This window comes from Lycium barbarum, chromosome 2 (assembly GCF_019175385.1).
Source record: "Lycium barbarum isolate Lr01 chromosome 2, ASM1917538v2, whole genome shotgun sequence".
Lineage (NCBI taxonomy): Eukaryota > Viridiplantae > Streptophyta > Magnoliopsida > Solanales > Solanaceae > Lycium > Lycium barbarum.
This window is the reverse complement of record NC_083338.1, coordinates 139,536,120-139,556,690: the sequence shown is the minus strand read 5'-3', so window position 1 is coordinate 139,556,690 and position 20,571 is coordinate 139,536,120. Positions and strand designations below refer to the sequence as shown.

The 20,571-nt window shown below is 33.9% G+C and overlaps 3 protein-coding genes across 3 annotated transcripts; 2 read left to right on the top strand and 1 right to left on the bottom strand.

Moving 5' to 3' along the window:
* The first annotated feature begins 2,007 nt into the window (after positions 1-2,007).
* On the top strand, positions 2,008-7,506 carry LOC132629015 (uncharacterized). Its single transcript, XM_060344762.1, has 13 exons — positions 2,008-2,346; positions 2,735-3,562; positions 3,796-3,805; positions 4,041-4,050; positions 4,226-4,601; positions 4,696-4,800; positions 4,888-5,013; positions 5,358-5,489; positions 5,568-6,094; positions 6,190-6,337; positions 6,522-6,820; positions 6,968-7,162; positions 7,281-7,506. Exons 1-13 carry the CDS (start codon positions 2,008-2,010, stop codon positions 7,504-7,506), a joined length of 3,321 nt encoding a protein of 1,106 aa, XP_060200745.1.
* A 197-nt stretch (positions 7,507-7,703) lies between these two features.
* LOC132629014 (uncharacterized) lies at positions 7,704-9,791 on the bottom strand. Its single transcript, XM_060344761.1, has 4 exons — positions 9,187-9,791; positions 8,350-8,903; positions 8,213-8,271; positions 7,704-8,138 (listed from the first exon to the last, which is right to left on the bottom strand). Exons 1-4 carry the CDS (start codon positions 9,789-9,791, stop codon positions 7,704-7,706), a joined length of 1,653 nt encoding a protein of 550 aa, XP_060200744.1.
* A 3,831-nt stretch (positions 9,792-13,622) lies between these two features.
* Positions 13,623-17,135, top strand: LOC132627596 (transport inhibitor response 1-like protein). Its single transcript, XM_060343020.1, has 3 exons — positions 13,623-14,520; positions 14,861-15,359; positions 15,638-17,135. Exons 1-3 carry the CDS (start codon positions 13,943-13,945, stop codon positions 16,400-16,402), a joined length of 1,842 nt encoding a protein of 613 aa, XP_060199003.1. The 5' UTR covers positions 13,623-13,942; the 3' UTR covers positions 16,403-17,135.
* The last annotated feature ends 3,436 nt before the right edge of the window (positions 17,136-20,571 follow it).

Here is a 20,571-nt window from a genome sequence, read left to right as displayed (position 1 = left end):
CCACTCCAACTTCAACATACTAAGGCCCCGTTTGTCCATAGATACCAAAAAAAAAAAATCACTTTTTTTTTGGAATTTTGGAGTTGAAGTTGGAGTTAGAGTTGTGTTTGGCCATAATTTTTAAAATTGTAGTTTTTGGTGAAATGTAATTGTAAAAAAGTGAAAAAAGTGAATTTTTTTGAAAAATAAGTTTTTGATATTCCGGAATACAACTTCAAGTTGTATTTGGAATTCTCATGGCCAAACGCTGATTCAGGAAAAAAGTGAAAAAAAATTTGGAATAAAGTGAATAATTCTTATGGCCAAACGGGGGCTAAGTAGGCGTTTGACCATAAGAATTATTCACTTTATTCCGTTTTTTTTTCCACTTTTTAAAACTTGTTTTTCAATTTTTTTCACTTTTTTACAACTGTATTTCACCAAAAATTATAATTTCAAAAACTGTGACCAAACACAACTCCAACTCCAAAATTCTAAAAAAAAGTGATTTTTTTTTGGGTTTCTATGAGCAAACGGACCTAAATAAAGTGAAAAGCATTTGATTTTAATGGCGAAACGCCTACTAATTAAACAGTTGAATCCAAAACAGGACACATAGAAAACGCTAATATTATAGCATGCTTGCAAGAAAAGGTCACATTCAGTTAACAATCCACCATTTTTTTTTTTTTTCTCACCGTTTCTGCTGTCTCCTTTATTTAATTTTCTTGTACTAATAGTAATTTCTTTTGGATCCGAATAGTATGCATTATATTCTTCTTCTGCCTAACATAATGTGAAAAGGAAGCAACCGTACGATATAGAAAAAGATTATAAGCGAATCAAATGCAGTCAAAAACTTTTTTCCTACCCCACATAAATGGCGCGTGCAGAACACATTTCCTATTTCTCAATTTTGGAGTGGTATCTGACTTTGAATAAGATTATTAAAGTACATAGTAAAGTAACAATAATAGATAAGATTATTTATTAAAGTTATAAATATGTCGATTATTACTATTTTCTTGGGGGTGGGGTACGGAAAATCCTATGAGTTAAGTCAAAATAACAAAATCAGATCATTACAAAAACAATTAAGCTTCTGAGAATAAAGTTTAATTATCATCGACGATAATTTTTACTATTATGCACTGTTGTCTCGTGGGAGTAATAATAATAATAATAAATCATCACTTTTTTTACACCTTACTCTTTTTTTAATTTCTTTTTGTACTATATGATTTTGTATTCTAGGATTTCAAAATAATTTCATGTAATTTTGATATTTTCTCTTCAAGTGTTGCTCGTATGATTACAGCAACAAAATATTACTCCTTAATTTTCACTAAAAATCTTGTTTATGTGATTTCAAGTCTTTTTAAAATACTTGGTTAGTTATTTATAAGTATTTCATCAGAAATATTTAGAAGATAGAAATTAAAAAAAAAAAATGTTACATTTTTTTATGAGATCACCATTCTAATCAGAAATTTTGGGTTCGAGCAATTAGAATATAGAAACCCTTATCACAAAAAAATGAGATCAAATACTGATTATTTCAAGGAAAATTTACTGGACATAACTACCTCTAAGACTTATTTATTAATAATAGCTACCTTTTATTTTATTTATTGTTAATAGCTTAAATTAATTTCAAAATTACCGGTTGTAACTGATCTACAAGCGTCTCTGTATTTCCCTAAAGTTACGGCCCATGTTCCCCAATAACTCCCAATCTCTTCTCTTTTCAAATTAATTTCTCTCCCATCTTCAATATCTTCAACCGTATTATACGCCCATTATCTATCATCATTATTATCACGATTCCATCTTCCTTAATCGTTACCCACACAGTGTAGGTAACGAATTTTAATAATTTATTAGAATTTTTTTACTTTCTTTGTTATATTTCTCTATATTTATTCTTATATTTCATCGTTTTCTTTGTTTCTTTTTCATTCCTTTTTTTTTTTTTCTATTTTCAGCCATTGTTAGAGTCTTTAAAACAAGATCTAATTATCCATTTTAATGGCGGAAAAAGATACTCCAAGTAGGAATACTCGAGGTAGTCCTCATGCTTATGATGGTCCTAGTTTCTCTTTGGGATTTTCACAACAACAACTTCCAATTGCAGGAGAATTTGCTAAAATTGCTGCTGAGAAAAGAAGCAAGAAGATTCATGACCCATCAAGGATGCGTCAACTTCCTCCAACTGAAGTTCCAAAACAGAGCAAGCCAAAAGATGACGTACCAGTAAAAAAAGGTTCTAAAGTTGCTCAACAAAATAAGAGAAAAGTAACCAAGCCTTCTTTAGACGTTAAGGGTAAAAATGTTGTTAAAGATGTAGATCTGGAAGAGGATGAACAGGTATTGATGAAATTTTTCGATTTTGTTGTTTTGTATTTCACTATATTTCTGTATATTTCGACATAATTGGCTATGCAATTCAGTATATTTCCGTGTATTTAATAAAATCTATATGTGCATCAACTGTAATTTACATCATATACAACATAACTGTGGAAGTTGTTTTTCGTGGTTAATTGTATTTCATTATATTTCTATGTATTTTCACAAGTACATATGTTTACTATTCTGTACTTATTGATTTTAAAAGATGTGTTAGTTGTGTTATACAATTTTTTTTTTTTGTGTGTATATTTTTCTTGGATATGCAATTCAGTATATTTCTTGTGTGTGTCTATGTTTTATACAATTGTTTCAGCCTTAACTTAGTGTTGCATTTTTATTTTAGGATCCTAAATTCTATGTTAGGAGTCATCCTGAAGAGGCTCCATCGATGCAACGGTACACTAATATCGAGGTGTTCAAAGATATCAAGAGTAAGCTAACTGTTGCACAGTTAGAGATCTTTTCCAAGACAATATTTGGGAAATTCCTCGGAATGCATCACCTGGAGGTTCAAGCACAAATTTTTAGGTCCTTCATGGTAAGAGAGCTCAAGGAGAGCACTTCTGATTGCTTTACAATTGATATAAATGGTACCGTATTGAGATTTACCATGAAAGAATTTGCCCTTATGAGCGGGCTAAATTGTGTAGCCGATGAAGGTGAATTTACATACGATGAGGAAAAATCGAATAGGATTATGGATGATTATTTTGGTGGAACTAGGAGTAAAGTAAAAAGATTGGAGTTCATTGATTGCTTTAAGAATAAGTGTTGGGGAGATAATGATGAGAACGCTGTTAAGTTTGCAATTTTGTTTTTTATAAATACATACATCTTTTGCGGTGAGCCTAGGAAAACGAATATACCAAGGGTTCATTTTGAAGTGGTTGAGGATGGAAGGTATGTAGATTATCCATGGGGCAAAGAAGCTTTTAACGAGTTGATTAGAAGCATCAGCAAGAAGTATTCTGCCACAACACAGTATTATAGGATCCATGGGATGCCACTGGCTATGCAAGTTTGGCTTTATGAGTGTTGTTCAAGAGTTCCATCGTATCTCGCTATTAAATCCGGAAATTCCATTCCAAGAATGTTGAATTGGAGGTCCATCGACAGTCAGCCCAAATATAATATTTTGATGAAAGACATTTTTAGAGACGGCAAACAGTCGGTAATATTCGAACACTCTAACTTATTTTTATGTTTTTTCATAACATTTTATTTTGCAATTATGCCTTACTGATTTTAGTTTGTACTCCACTGTTCTACTGTCGTATTTATTGCTTTTCTGTTGGTTTTTTTCCTGGTTTTTTGTATTTCACTATATTTCGGTGTATTTCCTTTTGCATTTTCACCATACTTTTTAAATTTCACTATATTTCTTTGTATTTCCGTGTTTTTCAGTGTTCAAAATGTAAGTGTGAATAGTTTTATAACACACTAATTAAATATTTATTTCACACTAATTAAATACTGATTAAATACTGATTTTAGTTTGTACTCCACTGTTCTACTGTCGTATTATTACTTTTCTGCTGGTTTTTTTTCCTGGTTTTTTGTATTTCACTATATTTCGGTGTATTTCCTTTTGCATTTTCACCATACTTTTTAAATTTCACTATATTTCTGTGTATTTCTATGTTTTTCAGTGTTCAAAATGTAAGTGTGAATAGTTTTATAACACACTAATTAAATATTTATTTCTTTCTTCTTCAGAGCTATACATTTGCAAATACAATCCCCACTAGCAGTGAGTTGGAGAGCCTCCAATTGCCCGATGTTGTTGTCTGTCGAGATACAGTAGACAAAAATGTCTTAGTTGATGCCAATGAAGGTACCCAAGTCACAGATATGCAGTGGATGACTTTGATGATTTCAGTACTACTCCCCCCCACCTTTCTAAGGGCAAACAGCAACAACGGACGAATCAGACAGATTCTCCACCTTCAAAGAGACGCAGACAACTTCATACAACAGCTTCCACATCTAAGAAACAACAAATCCACACCGAACCACAGACAACTGTGAAGAAGAATCACAAGGATCAAAAGGTTGCTCAAAAACCTATTTTACAGAAGTCTGCTTCACCAAAGTTGAATGAACAAATGAATAGACCCCAAAACACCACAGTCCTACGTGATGTCCCTACTAGTTCCATGAAAGAGGAAATGCAATTGCTAAGGAAAGATTTTCAAGTTTTCAAGGAATCAGTAAGTGTTTTTAGTTACGAAACAAAAAATATTTTGGTGTATTTAATTTACTGTTTCTAAACAAATTGAAATACTATTTTTGTTTAAATATTAGGTCATTGGTGAGTTCACAAGTGAGTTGTCCAAGCTTCGAACTTTCATGGATGACAACTTCAAGAAGCTATTTGAAGCAATCAAGGTGAACAATTCTGCGGACAAGGTAAACGTGTGAAATAGAAATTGAACTAACATTTTTAGACTCTTATTGCGAAATACAATTTATATTAATTCATTTTTTTATGTGAAGGCTGCCGATAGTGAGGCGCCGGAGCATCAAACTGATGCTGGGCTACAGTTAACACCTGAAGAAAACTTACGACATGATTCTATCATTCAAACATCTCCTCCGAAACATGATGATGAGTCAATTAAGGTAAAATGAGTTTGTGACGTGAAATCCATCTTTTAAAGTTATGTTGTTGTGCATTGTATGCACAAAAAAGTATATGGTTGCCATGTTCCAGTATTAAATTTTAAAGTTATGTTTTCCTCGGTATTTTCTATTTTACAAACTTTCGTATTTTATGGCGATTCGTTTGTATTTCACTGGTACAATTGTCTATTTTACAAACTTTTTTTTTTTTGTATTTCTATGTATTTCCACCCCCACAGAATCAATCTAATCCTGGCCCTATTTCTGTGTATTTAGTAATTCTCCAACCTTATATTTTTATGTTATGATTTTGTTTTAAATTTTGATTTTTTCTTATTCAAAAGGGTGTTGGACCAAAGTTACATGAGGAAGTTCCGGAAATTGTAGTAACCGCCGGAAATTTAAGAGCAGATACACGTAAAGCTTCATCTGAAGAGATTAATCGGGCGGACGAAGGATCTTTCAATTCAACAGAGGTAAATTTTACATTCAATCTTATAGATCTTTTCAAGATACTGCTATACTTAACATTTATTAAATCTCCTTTTTTTTAGGGAACGGTCGCAGAGATGCTCATTGAGTTACCTCTAAAAACTCGTGTACCAGAAGCAGGTGCGGGAATACAACCCGGGGACATCACTGATCATTCAATTTTAGAGACTCCACACAGGTTCGATGAGAACATTACTAAGTCACAATGGTTGATCCCTGACGAAATGTTACCAAGCCAAATAGGTTCGTCAGGATTATCTGTGTTTCATCAAACTGGTCACAAAGGATTTGTTATGTCAGTAATGTCTGCTGATAAAGGAATACAACAACCCGTGATTAATGCGGAAGTTGTAATTGCTCAACCAGATGTTATTCCAACTAGGATAGTCAAACCTAGTAAATACTTCAGTTCACCTTACATGACCAATTACGGCTCTGCAGAAGCTTCTGTTCAAGACCCCACACCTTCCATATTTGAAAAGAAGCATCCATTTGTTGAAGATCCAATTAATGGCCCGCGAAATACTTCGCTTATTCAACAATACCGGAATTGGCTTGAACGGGATCTACTTCTAAGGCATGATAAAAAGTAAGTTTGAACGTATTTACCTTTTTAATTTATATATTCATTCTTTCAGCAAAGTAAACTGTTCAAAATGAAAATAACTGATTGTTGTTATTTAGAAAGGGTAAGGAAAGCCGTTACAAAAAGAATAAGCAAGCTTTGGATCCAGATGACATCAATTTTGGCTTCAATTTTGGTGTGTTACATGTTGACGACAAAAACTGGTTCTATCTCTTATCGATGAATGGACAGTCTTGGAATGATGAGGTGCTATATTTCCCATTCCCTCTTTTCCCATATTTCTCTATATTTCTCTATATTTCCCATATTTCTCGATATTTCTTCTGTGTATTTCTCTATATTTCCTGCATCTTGACTGCATATTTTTCTGCATAAGGTTATTTCATTTTTTTAACCAGTATCCATTAGACTAATTTCATTTTTTTTACAGCATATTGATGTCATTTTTTACTACTTGCGGAAGAAAGGCAAGTACGACAAGGATAACAGATTCAAATTCACAACTGTTGACTGTATGTTCTTCTCCAAAATTGATGAAATTCATCGTGCATATGCTAATCCGGAGGGGAACAGTAGTGTTGCCAGTTCGGAGAACGAAATATGCGAGTACATTAACGGGCATAGGATGCTAGCTAATGTGCCATGGCATACAGTTGATTGTGTTCTCATCCCTGTCAACATCAAAGAGGAAAATCACTGGATCTTGATTATAGTGCCATTCACTGACAGGTATTTCTACTCTTTTTAAAAAAAAAAAAATTCATTAAATCTGCATATCTCCCTGTACGTTCCTCGTATTTCTATCCTACAAGGTCCGTATGAAATTTAATTTACCAACCTGTTAACCGAGCTGATGTAATATTCTTTTACGTGCAGGCGTCTGTACATCTACAACTCATACCGAGCTGCTGGTCATGATGCTGTTGTTAGAAGAGAAATACACAAGATAGCTACCCTATTGCCACATCATCTATATTTGTCTGGATTTTATGAGAAAAAAAAGGCATCGATTGGATTAACCACCCATCATACAAGGGCAAACAACAGACTGATGACTTTCATGTCATGTATGTGAACGACCTGCCACAACAAGCCTCTGGCAGCATGTATGTCTTTCAACATCAGAGTTCCATTTTTTTTTTTTTCAAAATTCTCAACCAATAATCATTTTTATTTTTTATTTTTTCAGGGATTGTGGTGTGTATGTTGCCGTATTTGCTGAATACTTTTGTTCTGGACGAGGCGTTCCATCTGAAATTGATGCAGAAACACTACGTAATAGATACGGGGCATTACTATGGGAATACGGATGGCAAAAGGCTGATTTGAATGCCTTCAGTGACAATGAACTGCCGCCAAGACCAGTTAGGCCTGCCATAGATTACAACGCGGTCGACACAGTAGTTGTTAATTAGTCCACTAGGTTTTAATGTTCAATCGTTTTTTTCTACATGCTGAAATATATTGAAATATATGTAGGCAGACTTCAACAAAATAAACAGTAACATACCGTCATACGTAGAGATTTACATTCGTTTATTGATAATAATTGCTGGAATGCTTTCCCAAGTGTTGTGAATGTGTATGTACCGTTCCTCCTATTAGTGCAATTCTATCTCCCAAACATCTTCCTCACTTCTTCAAGAAAATCGAAAACCGGCAACTCTCTTGCTGCTACCAATTTTCCATTAATACATTCGGCTATATTTGACGTCATTGTCCATCCTCTGTTAACGGGTGAATACAGTCGAGCCCACTTTTCCCTTCCAGCATCCTCCAAGTACTCTTTTACCCGAAAATCAACCTTCTCAATCTTCTCCATCAGCTTATCAAACTCAGCCTGTGTGTATGCTTTTGCAAGTGCATAGAATACAGGACTCAATACTTCACCATTCGACTTGTATTTCGTGGTCACATTTTTCCATAAATGCCATATGCACGCCAAATGTGGCACAGTTGGATACACTCTACTCACCGCCTTAATGATGCTCTCATGTCTGTCTGATACAACACACATGTTATCCCTATTCCCATAAGCTTGTTTGAACTGCTCAAAGAACCAGGTCCAAGACTTATCGTTCTCTCAATCTATCACACCATACGCCAATGGTAGAATATTACCTGCACATACATGTTTTTGTGTATTATTACAGTGAAATATAGCATAAAGCATATTGGAACTACATTAGAAATATAATGAAATACAACGAAATATACCAAAAACAGAAAAAAATGTATTTAAACATTTTGGCATCTACCTGCACCATCCAACGTGCTGGCTGATACAAAAGTACCGTTATATGTAGTTTTAAGGTGGGAACCATCTACTACAACTATTGGTCTACAACACTCGAAGCCTTTTATGAACGCTTTAAGTGCTATAAACAAATACAAGAACTCGTTTTGTTGTGATTTGTGTATTCTCACATGTGATCCAGGGTATGTTTTATCCAATATGTAGACATATCCCGGTAACTTCTTGTATGATTCTGTTGGTTCCCCTCTTAATTCATTCATTGCCTTTTCTCTAGCCCTCCAGGCCGTCATATAAGAAACATCAACGCCATACTCATTTTTTACGTCGTCTACTATATCACCAGGTGTATATTTCCTCTTGTGATTTGCTATTTTTGGCTTAACAACTGACGCACCAATCAACCAACTTGTTGCTTGCCTTTGGGAATACACTTTGTCCTTCAATGGACACGTATGTTCGTCATGAAAAGATCTCACTCTGAACATTTCAGAGTTCGCTATACTTGAAGCTCTGAATTTCCAACGACAATCAGTTGAACAACATACCAGAGTGTAACTACATAAACCAATACAAGAAAAGAACAATCAGATTGAAGTTTCAAACACATACAACATCCTAAATACATTGTCTATATATACTGAAATGGTTAGATAATGGAATTAAATAATTCAAACAGTTCGTATTTCACTGTATTTAATTAAATCCAACTGAAATGTAATGGCAATACAACAGTTTACGTCACTGTATTTCAATGCATTTCTTAGTATATTTCACTATATTTCATATATATTTCATAGTATATTTCAATGTATTTCATATTTTTAGGTGACTAACATACCTTACGACATTCGACCTCTCTGTCCTGAAATTGAATCTTTTGCGAATTGCATAATTCGCCATAACATTCTTCAGAGTGTCCTTATCTTTGTAGATTTGATCAACAAAAACATCTTTATGTTCCTTGTTCGAAATTATCAAGTCATCGTTGTTTTGAAATAAAACAACAACCTTAGCACAATCCGACGCATCCAAATCATTTGAATCAACTACGTTTATAGCATACATATAATCATTAAATTCAAGTTGAAACATATCGTCTCCAACTGCAGATTCGCCGGACATAAAATTCTCAAGATCATTATCAGTTATGCTAACACACAACAGATATGCTTCAAATCCCCTGTTTTCTCTCTTAAGCTCAACATACACCCTTACACCCATATTGTTGCGTATTTCAATTGGCATGTTGTCTCCTTCAACAGCATATTTTATTGATATCGTTTTCCTGCTAATATCAACACCTAACTGAATTGCTATAGTTTCAACCAAATCACCGTATGAACAATAATCTTTGAAGACAACTGCGTCTAGTTTGTAATCAACAAAGCAATTATGTTCATTCCAAAAACCGGAGTGTCTGATCACTGTTGTTATGCTTGACATGTTTCGTTTTGATAATTCAACAAAACTAGAAGAACAGTGACTGCATTGGAAAAAAAAAATCATCGTTCCAATCACAGAAAATTGAATAAAAAAAAAATCACACAAATCATTGAAAATTTGAAACATACCTTTTGTAGAATCTGAAATACAAATCTGATCTTCACTAAAATTCCATATATACACTCGTCCTTATCTTATTGAGTGTATTTCAACTTGATTTTGAAGAATTCGAATGTAGAAAACAGAGCTCAAAGAGATTCTTCTGTAGTTGGATCTTTTTAGATCTTCAGTATTTTTTTGAATTAAAAAAGTTTTGATTGTGATAAAGGTGGAGAGAGATACGTAATCTGTTATGGAAGAACATTCATTACGCGTGATTAATGGGCAGATTTTAACTGAATCCCTGAATTAAAAAAAAAAAAATCCATAAATACGGCCTGATTTTACTCAGCAGTGTCGGACGTTCTGTGTATTTCACTATATTTCAAAAAAATGAAATACACGCGTTTCAACTAAAAAATCAGCTACGCTTAGTAAATAACAATTTTATAGCTATTTCTTGTTACAAGCTACTAAAAGGTAGCTATTTATGTAAGTTTTACTTATTTCAAAGGGGTTAAGGAAAGAATTTACTGAGGTCGTTCAAAGTAAGTATACAATATGAGAACACAACAACAACAACATACCTAGTGAATCTCACAGCGTTGGGGTCTGAGAAGGGTAGAGTGTACGCAGATCTTATCCCCACCTTAGGTAGGGAGGCTGTTTCTGGAAGACCCTCGGCTCAAGAAAAAATATAAGAAAAGTCAGATATGGACAAACAAATCAAAACAATTATGAAAATGAAAACAGTAAAAGTAAATAATTTCTTAATCTAAGTGGATGGTGTAGTCCACTTGCATTTTGATAGCGTAGGGTTTAAATTCAACACTTCCTTTTTCCTTTCTTGTTTCTTGTGTAAATTTCCTTGGAAAGGAAGTGAAAATTGCAGTAAACAATCCATGGTGTTAAATAATTTTGCACTTCTACCCATAAATAGCATCTGGTCGAGAACATGTAAGCAAAAACTATTTTTATTTTATTTTTTCCTTCTTTTTCCGGTGAATTATTAGTTGTCTTCTATAAAGAAAAGGAAGGAAAAAATGCTTTTGAGGGTTACTTGTCCCATTTTCATCAACTCATTTTCATCGGATTGTGTAAAATCCTTGGTTCTTTTACATTTATTGACTTTGTTTCTCGCAAAAACTAAGAGAGTGTTTGGATTGAATTATTTTAAGTGATTATTGGCTTTTAAATTTTTTATTTTATTTTTTGTGATGTTTGAGAAAGATAAAAAATATTTTTAAGCACTTAATTTTAGTCTGAAAAATGACAAAAATAAGTCAAAAGTCAAAAATTGTGTATTCTCAACTTATGATTTTTGGCTTATAAATTACTTTTAAAAAGCTAATCTAAACGCTTCAGGTCCTTTGACTTATTGAAGACAACTTAAAGATTCAAAGTAAAACATAATACTAAGGCCCTGTTTGGACATGGGTTAAAACTATGTTTGGACATGTAATTTAGATATTTTAAGGAATATTTTCTCTTATAGACATAAAAACTTACAAGTTGTGAAAACTATCAAAACATTCTTATACAATCTTAACAAATGAGCAAGTCGTAGTCCAATAAAAAAGAAAATTTAACATGAATAGTAATGTAACTACTCTTTAACATAATCTTCCCACATGGTATGGACAATCTCTTCACGCTGAGCATGTATTTTTAGATCAGATGATCGAGAAGACGAACCAACATTGTTACTTTGAGATTGGTAAATGATTGATGGGGGTAATTGCTAAAAATATCTATCAACTTATGGGTCTTTTTTACAAAATATAAACTTATGGGTTAAATTTTATATTTAAGAAGTTGAAACCATGATTTCAAACCATGAGTGAAAACGCACGTCCAAACGCTGTTTGAAACCAACAACAACAAACCCAGTATAATCCCACCATGTGGGGTCTGGAGAGGGTAGAGTGTACGCAGACCTAACCCCCACCTAGAAAGGTAGGGCGGCTGTTTCCGAAAGACCCTCGGCTCAAGAAGAGAACAAGAGAGGAGAAACAAGCCCCATAAGTTGAAAACGCATGGCCAAACCCCTACTACAGTTTTTCAAGAATTAAAAAACTAACCAAACACACAGTTTTCTCAAATAGAAAACTAAACTAAAATTAAATCCAAACGACAATAATTTTTTTACAAAAAAAAGAATATTCTTCAAAAATTATTTCAAATATGCCGTTTTTCCTAAAATTATTTGAGATTCGTTGTTTTTTCCAAATTCCACGTAAATTATTGGAGTCGTCAAAGTTAATTACCACAATAGTATTTATTGACCTTCTCAAAATAACGGATATATAGATGTAAATCGATAATTGAACATGTGAAGATGTAAAATCTAGTACACAAAAGTATTACATAAATTAGTACTCACTCCATTTCAGTTTATGTGAATTTATCTCTTTTTTAGTCCATTTAAAAAAGAATGATGCATTTCTAAATTTTGAAACAATTTAAGTTAAACTTTCTTTTGTACTTAATGAAAAATTTTAGAGCCTCACAAATGTTATCCAAGTTAAAAAATATAAGTTTCAAAAGTCTTTGTTTCGTTTTTAAAATCATTCCCGTCAAATAAGTTCGCATAAGTTGAAACAAAGAAAATATTATTTAGGATTAAAATAATTTTCCAATGCACAAATCTAACTTTATTGGGTATCGCCTATTGTACATTTTGAATTTCAATTATGTCATGGAAACTACTACTACCTCAAATTTGAAAATAACAAAATCATAGTGGCCCTAAAGGCAAATAGCCAAAAGACAAAGGGGTTCCTCTCAGTTTCTCACCAAACAAGCTTTGGCATTAACCCCCAACATGTATACAACATATGATCAAGACGTATGCTTTGAAAAATCTACAAGTTTGCTTTTTTCGAAAATTAAATGCAACATTAGATATTCAAAATAAAATACCTAATAAAGTAGTATTCCAAAAGTCATAATAGAAAAGCTAATCAAAAACAAATTTTTTCAAAATTAACATAAAATCAAATATAACAACAATGACATACCAAATATAATTTCCACAAGTAGGGTCTGGAGAGGATGAATTGTATTTGGTTTTACCTCTACCTTGTGAAGGTAGAAAGACTGTTTCCCCGATACTCTCGGCTCAACTAACGCATATCAAAATCAAGTATGAAAAAAAAATACAGTAGGAGCTATTCTAAAAATAAAGGAATAAAGGAGAAAGGAACAGTAGCAATAACAACTAATATGGTAAACAAAAAGCAAACAAAACAACAGGTAATATTTAGATCGAAGAATAAGATAATATAACAATATTGATAAGACAAAGCTCGACTATTTGAAAATAATTTTTCCAAATAGTAAAGAATATTCTTCAAAATTATTTCAAAACATGCAATTTTTGCAAAAAACATTTTTCAATTTTCTTTTCCTCTAAAAACCAAGGGAACAACACCAAAATCCAAAAGAAATGGCAAAAGAAAAAGACAAAAGCATGTCTTAAAGAAAAAGCCCCCTCAAATAATGAAGGAGCAGATGTGTGGTGAGCCATTGGATTTTGCAGGCTTACCATTTTCCTTCAAAGAAAGCCATTGGAGAATCCCAATGCTACCACCCACCCCACCCCCATAGTTCTACTACTTCATCTCTTCAGCCTAGCTAAAAAACCCTTTTTTCATCTTCCTCAATCCTTCCCAGATCTCAAAAAAAAAAAAAAAAATTTTTTTTATTAAGGATGAGGTTTTTTTTTTTTTTTTTTTTTTTTTTTGTGTGTATAAATAAATTATATTCATTTCAAGATTTCAGAGAAACTCAACACTTCCCATAAATCTACCACCCACGTCACCCCGCAATACCCCCCACCCCCATAGTACTACTACTACTACACTCTATTAAGCCTTAAAAAACCCTTCCTTTTCATATTCCTCAACCCCTTCCTAGATCTATAAAAAAAAAAATAAAATTGGTTTTATTATTTTGTTTATAAATAAATTATTCATTTCATTTGAAGATTTCAAAGAAACTCAACTCAACACAACAAAACACTTCCCACAAATCTAAGACCCACCCCTCACATGAGTGGTGGTGGTAGCAGTGAGACTATGTCTGAAGATGAGGACCACCACCGTCCTTCAGATCTCACGACCACCGGGAAATCAAGAAACTGTTGCTCAAACGCCGCCGTGAACGGCGGCGCGTTTCCAGATCAAGTTCTTGAAAATGTCTTAGAAAACGTTCTCTGTTTCCTTACACATCGACGTGACCGTAACTCTGCTTCCCTTGTTAGTAAATCTTGGTATAGAGCTGAAGCACTTACCAGATCCGAAATCTTTATTGGTAACTGTTATGCTGTCTCTCCGGTTCGGGTAACCACCCGGTTTAAACGGGTTACTTCTGTGGTTATTAAAGGGAAACCTAGGTTTGCTGATTTTAGTTTGTTGCCACCTGATTGGGGTGCAAACTTCAGTCCTTGGGGGAATGTTTTGGGTGAGTCGTACCGGGGCCTTGAGAAGTTGTACCTTAAAAGGATGAGTGTATCTGATGATGATCTTGCTTTGCTTGCTCGTTGTTTTCCTAGTTTCAAAGAGCTTGTTCTTGTTTGTTGTGAAGGTTTTGGTACTAGTGGACTTGCTATTGTTGCACGTGATTGCAGGTTAGTAAGATCTGTGTTTTTTTTTTTTTTTTGGCATACCCTTTTTTGTAAAGTTTTGATTTTTATGGAAATTTAGAGCTTAACTAGTAGTGTGTGTGTATATATATATATTATGTTATTTGAATTTGTGCTGGTGTTTGTATTAGTTATGTGATTGGGTTATTGTTTAACTGTTTAATTTCTGCATTTGGAACTTAAATGATGTTTCTTGAGGTCACACTTGGCATTAAAGTTGTAATCTTTGAGTTTGGATGTAGTGACTTGTTGTATTGGACTTGTGAGATATGGGTGTTGCTAGTAGTGTGATTTGCTTGTGTATAATGGAAGGTTTTTACTGCAGGCAAATTAGAGTGCTTGATCTGATTGAGTCTGAGGTATCGGACGATGAAGTGGACTGGATTTCCTACTTCCCTGAGAACAAGACCTGTTTGGAGTCATTGACCTTTGATTGTGTTGAATGCCCCATTGATTTCGAGGCGTTGGAGAGGCTAGTAATCAGGTCACCTAGTTTGAAGAGACTAAGGTTGAATCGATTTGTTTCTATCGCCCAACTGTACCGGTTGATGGTTCGAGCCCCACAGCTTACCAATCTTGGAACAGGCTCATTTGGCAACTCATTGGTCAATGATGAACCTGATCCTGATTATGCTTCGGCATTTGCTGCCTGCAAATCCATTGTTTGTCTCTCTGGTTTCAGGGAAATTGTTCCAGAATATCTGCCTGCAATCTATCCAGTTTGTGGAAATCTGACCTCTCTTAATTTCAGCTTTGCTGCCAACATTAATACTGAACAATTCAAATCTGTCATTAGCTGCTGCCATAAGCTCCAAGTATTGTGGGTATGTGGTTTGAATTAGGTTAATGTTCTTTTTAGGGCCTTTTCATTTTTGGCCTTTTGGCCGAAATTAATTATGGGCTAGCCAAATTATCCAATACCTATACACTGCTTATGTATATTATATGTATATAATACATATATTTATACTTAATATACAAAACATATACTTTTGCTGGCTATTATTCTATTGAGCGGTCCAAAAATGTAATTATCCCTTCTTTTGTAGAGTGATGGCACTCTGTAATATCATTATATTAAGCTCAAGTTTTGATCTTTCAGGTATTTGATTCTGTATGTGATGAAGGACTTGAGGCAGTTGCTGCGACATGTAAGGATCTGCGGGAGATTCGGGTTTTCCCTATCGAAGCTCGGGAAGATGCAGACGCCCCTGTTTCTGAAGTAGGTCTCCTTGCAATTTCCGAGGGTTGCAGTAAACTTCAGTCCATCTTATATTTCTGCCAAAGAATGACAAATGCAGCTGTTATAGCTATGTCAAAGAACTGCCCAGACCTTGTGGTATTCCGACTATGCATTATGGGGCGACACTTGCCTGACCATGTTACTCGTGAACCAATGGATGAAGGATTTGGGGCTATTGTCAAGAACTGTAAGAAGCTTACTAGACTCGCTGTATCTGGTTTACTGACTGATAAGGCTTTCAGTTACATTGGACAATACGGGAAACTAGTCCGAACGTTATCAGTTGCTTTTGCTGGAAACAGCGACCTGGCTCTTAAGTATGTGCTTGAGGGCTGCCCTAAGTTGCAGAAGTTAGAGATCAGGGATTGCCCATTTGGAGATTTGGCATTGCGTTCTGGTTTACACCACTATTACAACATGAGGTTCCTTTGGCTGTCATCTTGTAGAGTAACTCTAGAAGGTTGTCAGGAGATTGCTCGCCAATTACCCCGTCTAGTAGTGGAAGTGATTGGTTCGGATGATGAAGAAGGGAGTGAGACTAGTGAGCATGTCAATACATTGTACATGTATCGGTCTCTTGATGGACCAAGGGCTGATGTACCATCATTTGTGCAAATACTGTGACCTTTTTAGAAGATAGAATTTAATTGGGGCCTCTAAGAATGATTAACTATTTTCTTGGGAAGAGATGAGATGCTCTCCCGAAATCTGCCATATGAACGTGCAAATCGAAAACAAATGGTGCACCACTTGCAAAGACAGTGAGCAATCTATACCATATTCAATGCTAGTCTCCATGGATGTCAGTGTATATGGTTCAGTACAGAGATTGGTTTATCCAGCAAAGCAGTCGAGAAGACAAATGTTGTTGTATCAGTAATCTTTTCTATTCACTTTTCTTTTTCTTCATATTCATGGAGCCCTTTCAATTAGCAAGTGGAGTGGTTGCTAAGGCCACAGTAATGGTAGATATTCCAAATCGCATACTGGCAGGGATCACATTGCAGCTCAATGAGGAGAACTGGGCTATTCAGAATCAACAAACACATGGAATACACATGCATGCTCGGTCGGGGTACTGGATCGTCATTTCATACAATTGAGCCCCTTCTTATTTTTTGTTTCATTGTTAGTTTTAGAGTTGAAGCGTTTTTAGTTGGTGATTAGCCTAATGCTCAGAAGGATACCGGAGTTGATATCTCTCCATCTCGCTTTCTAGAAATATTTGTTCTTTTCCAGGATGTGTTGTTCTTAGCACCTGACTGTTGAATTTATTATTGTTGTTATTGTTAGAAGAAATGTGAGATGGGTAATAAATGCCAAATATGCATGGACCAGAATGCTACTAGTTTGTGTATGTCTTGCCTTTTCTTTATGTGGAATGATCAGCTTGATAGTGAGAAGACCATAAATGATGTGTGGAAAGCCTTGTGCAAGTACAAAATGGAGGACCCTCTCTCCCTCTCCTTCACACTCCCTCTCTTTGTGGGATCCATTTATGAGTCTTATCCTCTCTACCTTTCCAGCCTGATGAATACCCCTTATTTTTTCTCTGGAGGAGCCCTTGTAGTGGAGAGGAAAGGATAGGACAGCACATCCCTTATATTTTGCTGATGCACCTTTTATGATAATTCATTCATTGAACAAAATCTGATTTTTTTTTGGATAAGAGTCTTGAGGAGCCTGCTGTGTTATCTGCATACTGTTCATATGCTGCAGCATTCTCGATCTGTATTGAGTAGGAATTCAAAGTGGGACCAATCACTAACGGATTGGTTTGACTTGATGATTTGTCACCACCCCTTTTATTTGAGTTTCAAGAAAGGGAAACTCAAAAGAGTTCCAACGTTTTTGTGTGTGTGTGTATTTCTTCTGGATGACTGGTGTGTAATAATGAGGAGAAATCAGCCTTCCATGCTGATATTTTTTCTCTAGCAGGGATATGGTTAAAAAGCAAATCCTATTTATCAAAGTGGGATCTGAGTATGCAAATTGAACAAGTGATGGGAAGCAAGACTTGCCTTTTCTTTTTGTCTAAACATTTGTAGGATAAGTGGACCATCACACCATTTTTGTTTTTCCTACTTGCTTCTCAAAATTTTATAGACCTTCTACTCTTATTCACAAGTCAAACTTTGTTCTTGATCTTTCACTAAGCAAGATATGATACATGAGTATTACTATAGCTTATTTGGAAATTGACTATCAATCCTTTGAAGGAGTAAAAGAGCACTATTTACTTGTCAATCATGGGTTCATTAGGAGGATTTTATTCTGTGTTTTTAGAATGGTTTGCTTTTCACTTTCAGAAAGAGAAAAAAAAAAAAAAAAGGTTCTCAGGCCTTGGGAGGAAAAAAAAGTGACTACAGTGCAAGAGAAATACATGGAAAGTGACCTAACAATAAGGACAGGCTCAAGTATCTTTCAATCTTGATTCTTGGCCATCCTAAGCGTTTGAAGACTACTTCTGATGGACACATCTGACATAATTAATTAGTATGGACAACTTAATAAACACAAAAATATAGTAGTTGGTCACTCAAACTTTCACGTTATTGCGCTAAAGTCATTAAACTATTTAATTGTACCGAACTTTATTTAACTTTACCAAACTATCATTGAAGTCACTAAAATATCTGTTATAATAAAAAAAAAATTATTCAATTTTGCCTAATTATCACAGAAAATAATTAAAAGAAAATATAAAACATTTAATATGATATACCTTAGCAAAATTAAATGACTTTTTGGTTATGAAATACTTGTTTAGTGACTTGAATGCAACAAAATAAAAGATGAATGACAATTTATGTACAACTAAGAAAAAAGAAGAAATAGAAAGCAATCAGTAAGAGGTTCACTAGACACTGACAGAGCAAATTAGGTAAGACACATACATCAAAGTGCTTAAGCTACAAAGTTGAGGTCCTTTAGCAAATTTGGTCCAAATCATCTGAAAAGGGTGGACCCCTACTAGACTGATCATTGAGTTTGGTGGGCCACGTGTACGGTATGGGAGGTGGAATACATTAATGCAACCCCTCTTACCTTTCTTATGCATAAAGATGTATTAAATTCAGTAATCATCTTTAATTACTTAATTAATACTACTTCTGAGTTCTGAGCATCACTCACAATCACAAATGAAACACTGTTTCATGTCCCGTTTGGCCAATGATCTCGTCAGCGCCATACGCGCTTCTTTCAATTGTACTATTCACATAGCTGTTTGTACCTTTTTTTTTTTTTGTCAAATACGACGGAGGTAATAGTAACAAATAGAGTAAATGAAAACCAATTATATTTTATGTGATGCACTTTGATTAGATGTAATTTTTTTTAAAAAAAGAAAGATCTTTAAAGCTTTTAGCCTAGAATAAGTAATAGACATTTATGTAGCTATATAATAGAGTTCATCACATTAACAAATTGTTGGATGGTTGTTAATTTAAGTACAATATTTGGTTTGAATTTTACTTAATTTTTATTGTATCGTATTGTGAAATTTGTTATCGTGCAACGATGAAATATATCATTTTACGTAACGATTAATTTTATGTGATCGCATTATAATTGTTTTTTCTTATCTTGCATTTACTTATTACTCGTATTTGATAATCTTATTTTATTGTTTGCCTTACTTTTTTTTTTCTTGATACTATTGTAAGCTTATTATTCAAATTGCTCAGATTACTGGTGTGTGACAATTATAATACGACAAGAAATAATACTCTTCTTAAGAAAATACTAACTCCTAGACAAAAATAGTTAATTTGACTAAACTATCTCTAATTGAATAAGTATTGAGATTTATTTACTTAACACTTAATAAGGTAAATCTAAAAAAATAAGATTAATTTTTTTTTGATTTGATAAATGGACACTCTTTTTGAATAATAAAATAAAGATTACGTGGACACTTTTTTTTTAATCGGAGGAGTATAATCTATCCAATAGTTAGATTTATCTCGAATCAGTCTTTGTTAACGTAGAATAATGGAATTGAGGGGGGTGGGTGGTGTTCGAAAATTAAAAGTCGGTGAATCCAAAAGAGGGATTAGGGGTTTATGCACAACTTTTGTCTGTTTAAGCACATTAATGGCTGAACTAAGCACGAGGTCAACCACTAAAGTATATGCTCTTTCCTCTCTTCGTGCTCCTCCACTTTCTTCATTTATTTTCCACACTTCATTTTTCTATTTAATGCATACGTGTGTTCTTCTGTTTGTTTTCCCTTTCTTAAAATAAAATGATATCTTATCCTATTTTGTTTTTAAAAAGGCTGTCCCATTTAACTTTCTAATATTTAGACTCGTATGGAGTCCGCATAAAAATAATCTGATTATTATTAGTTTTTTCTTTGAATAGTGGAATGAAGTGAAAGGTATATAAATGATGCATAATATAATCGATCCAACTAATTTGAATTTGAGACATATAATTGATTGATTTGATATGTCACATGTGGAAGAACAATAAATTTGTTAGATGCCGCTCAATTACATAATATTGAAAGTTTAAAGTTTTATAGGGAGAAACATAAATAAATAAATTTTGCAGCAATCAACAGGTAAATGTTAAAATCTTGAGTTTGAAATAAATTCGTTGGGAGATACCACACCAGCAATATATTCTACTAATATATAGGTAGATCTAAATATTTTGGAGCCACTGAGACTTTGTGCTTGTTAGTTCGGCCTGCCTTCTGATCGGATCACACACTTTTTTTTTTTTTTTTTTTTAAAAAAAACAGATCAGATTGATGGGCAATTAATTTTACAAAATGTTTGTGT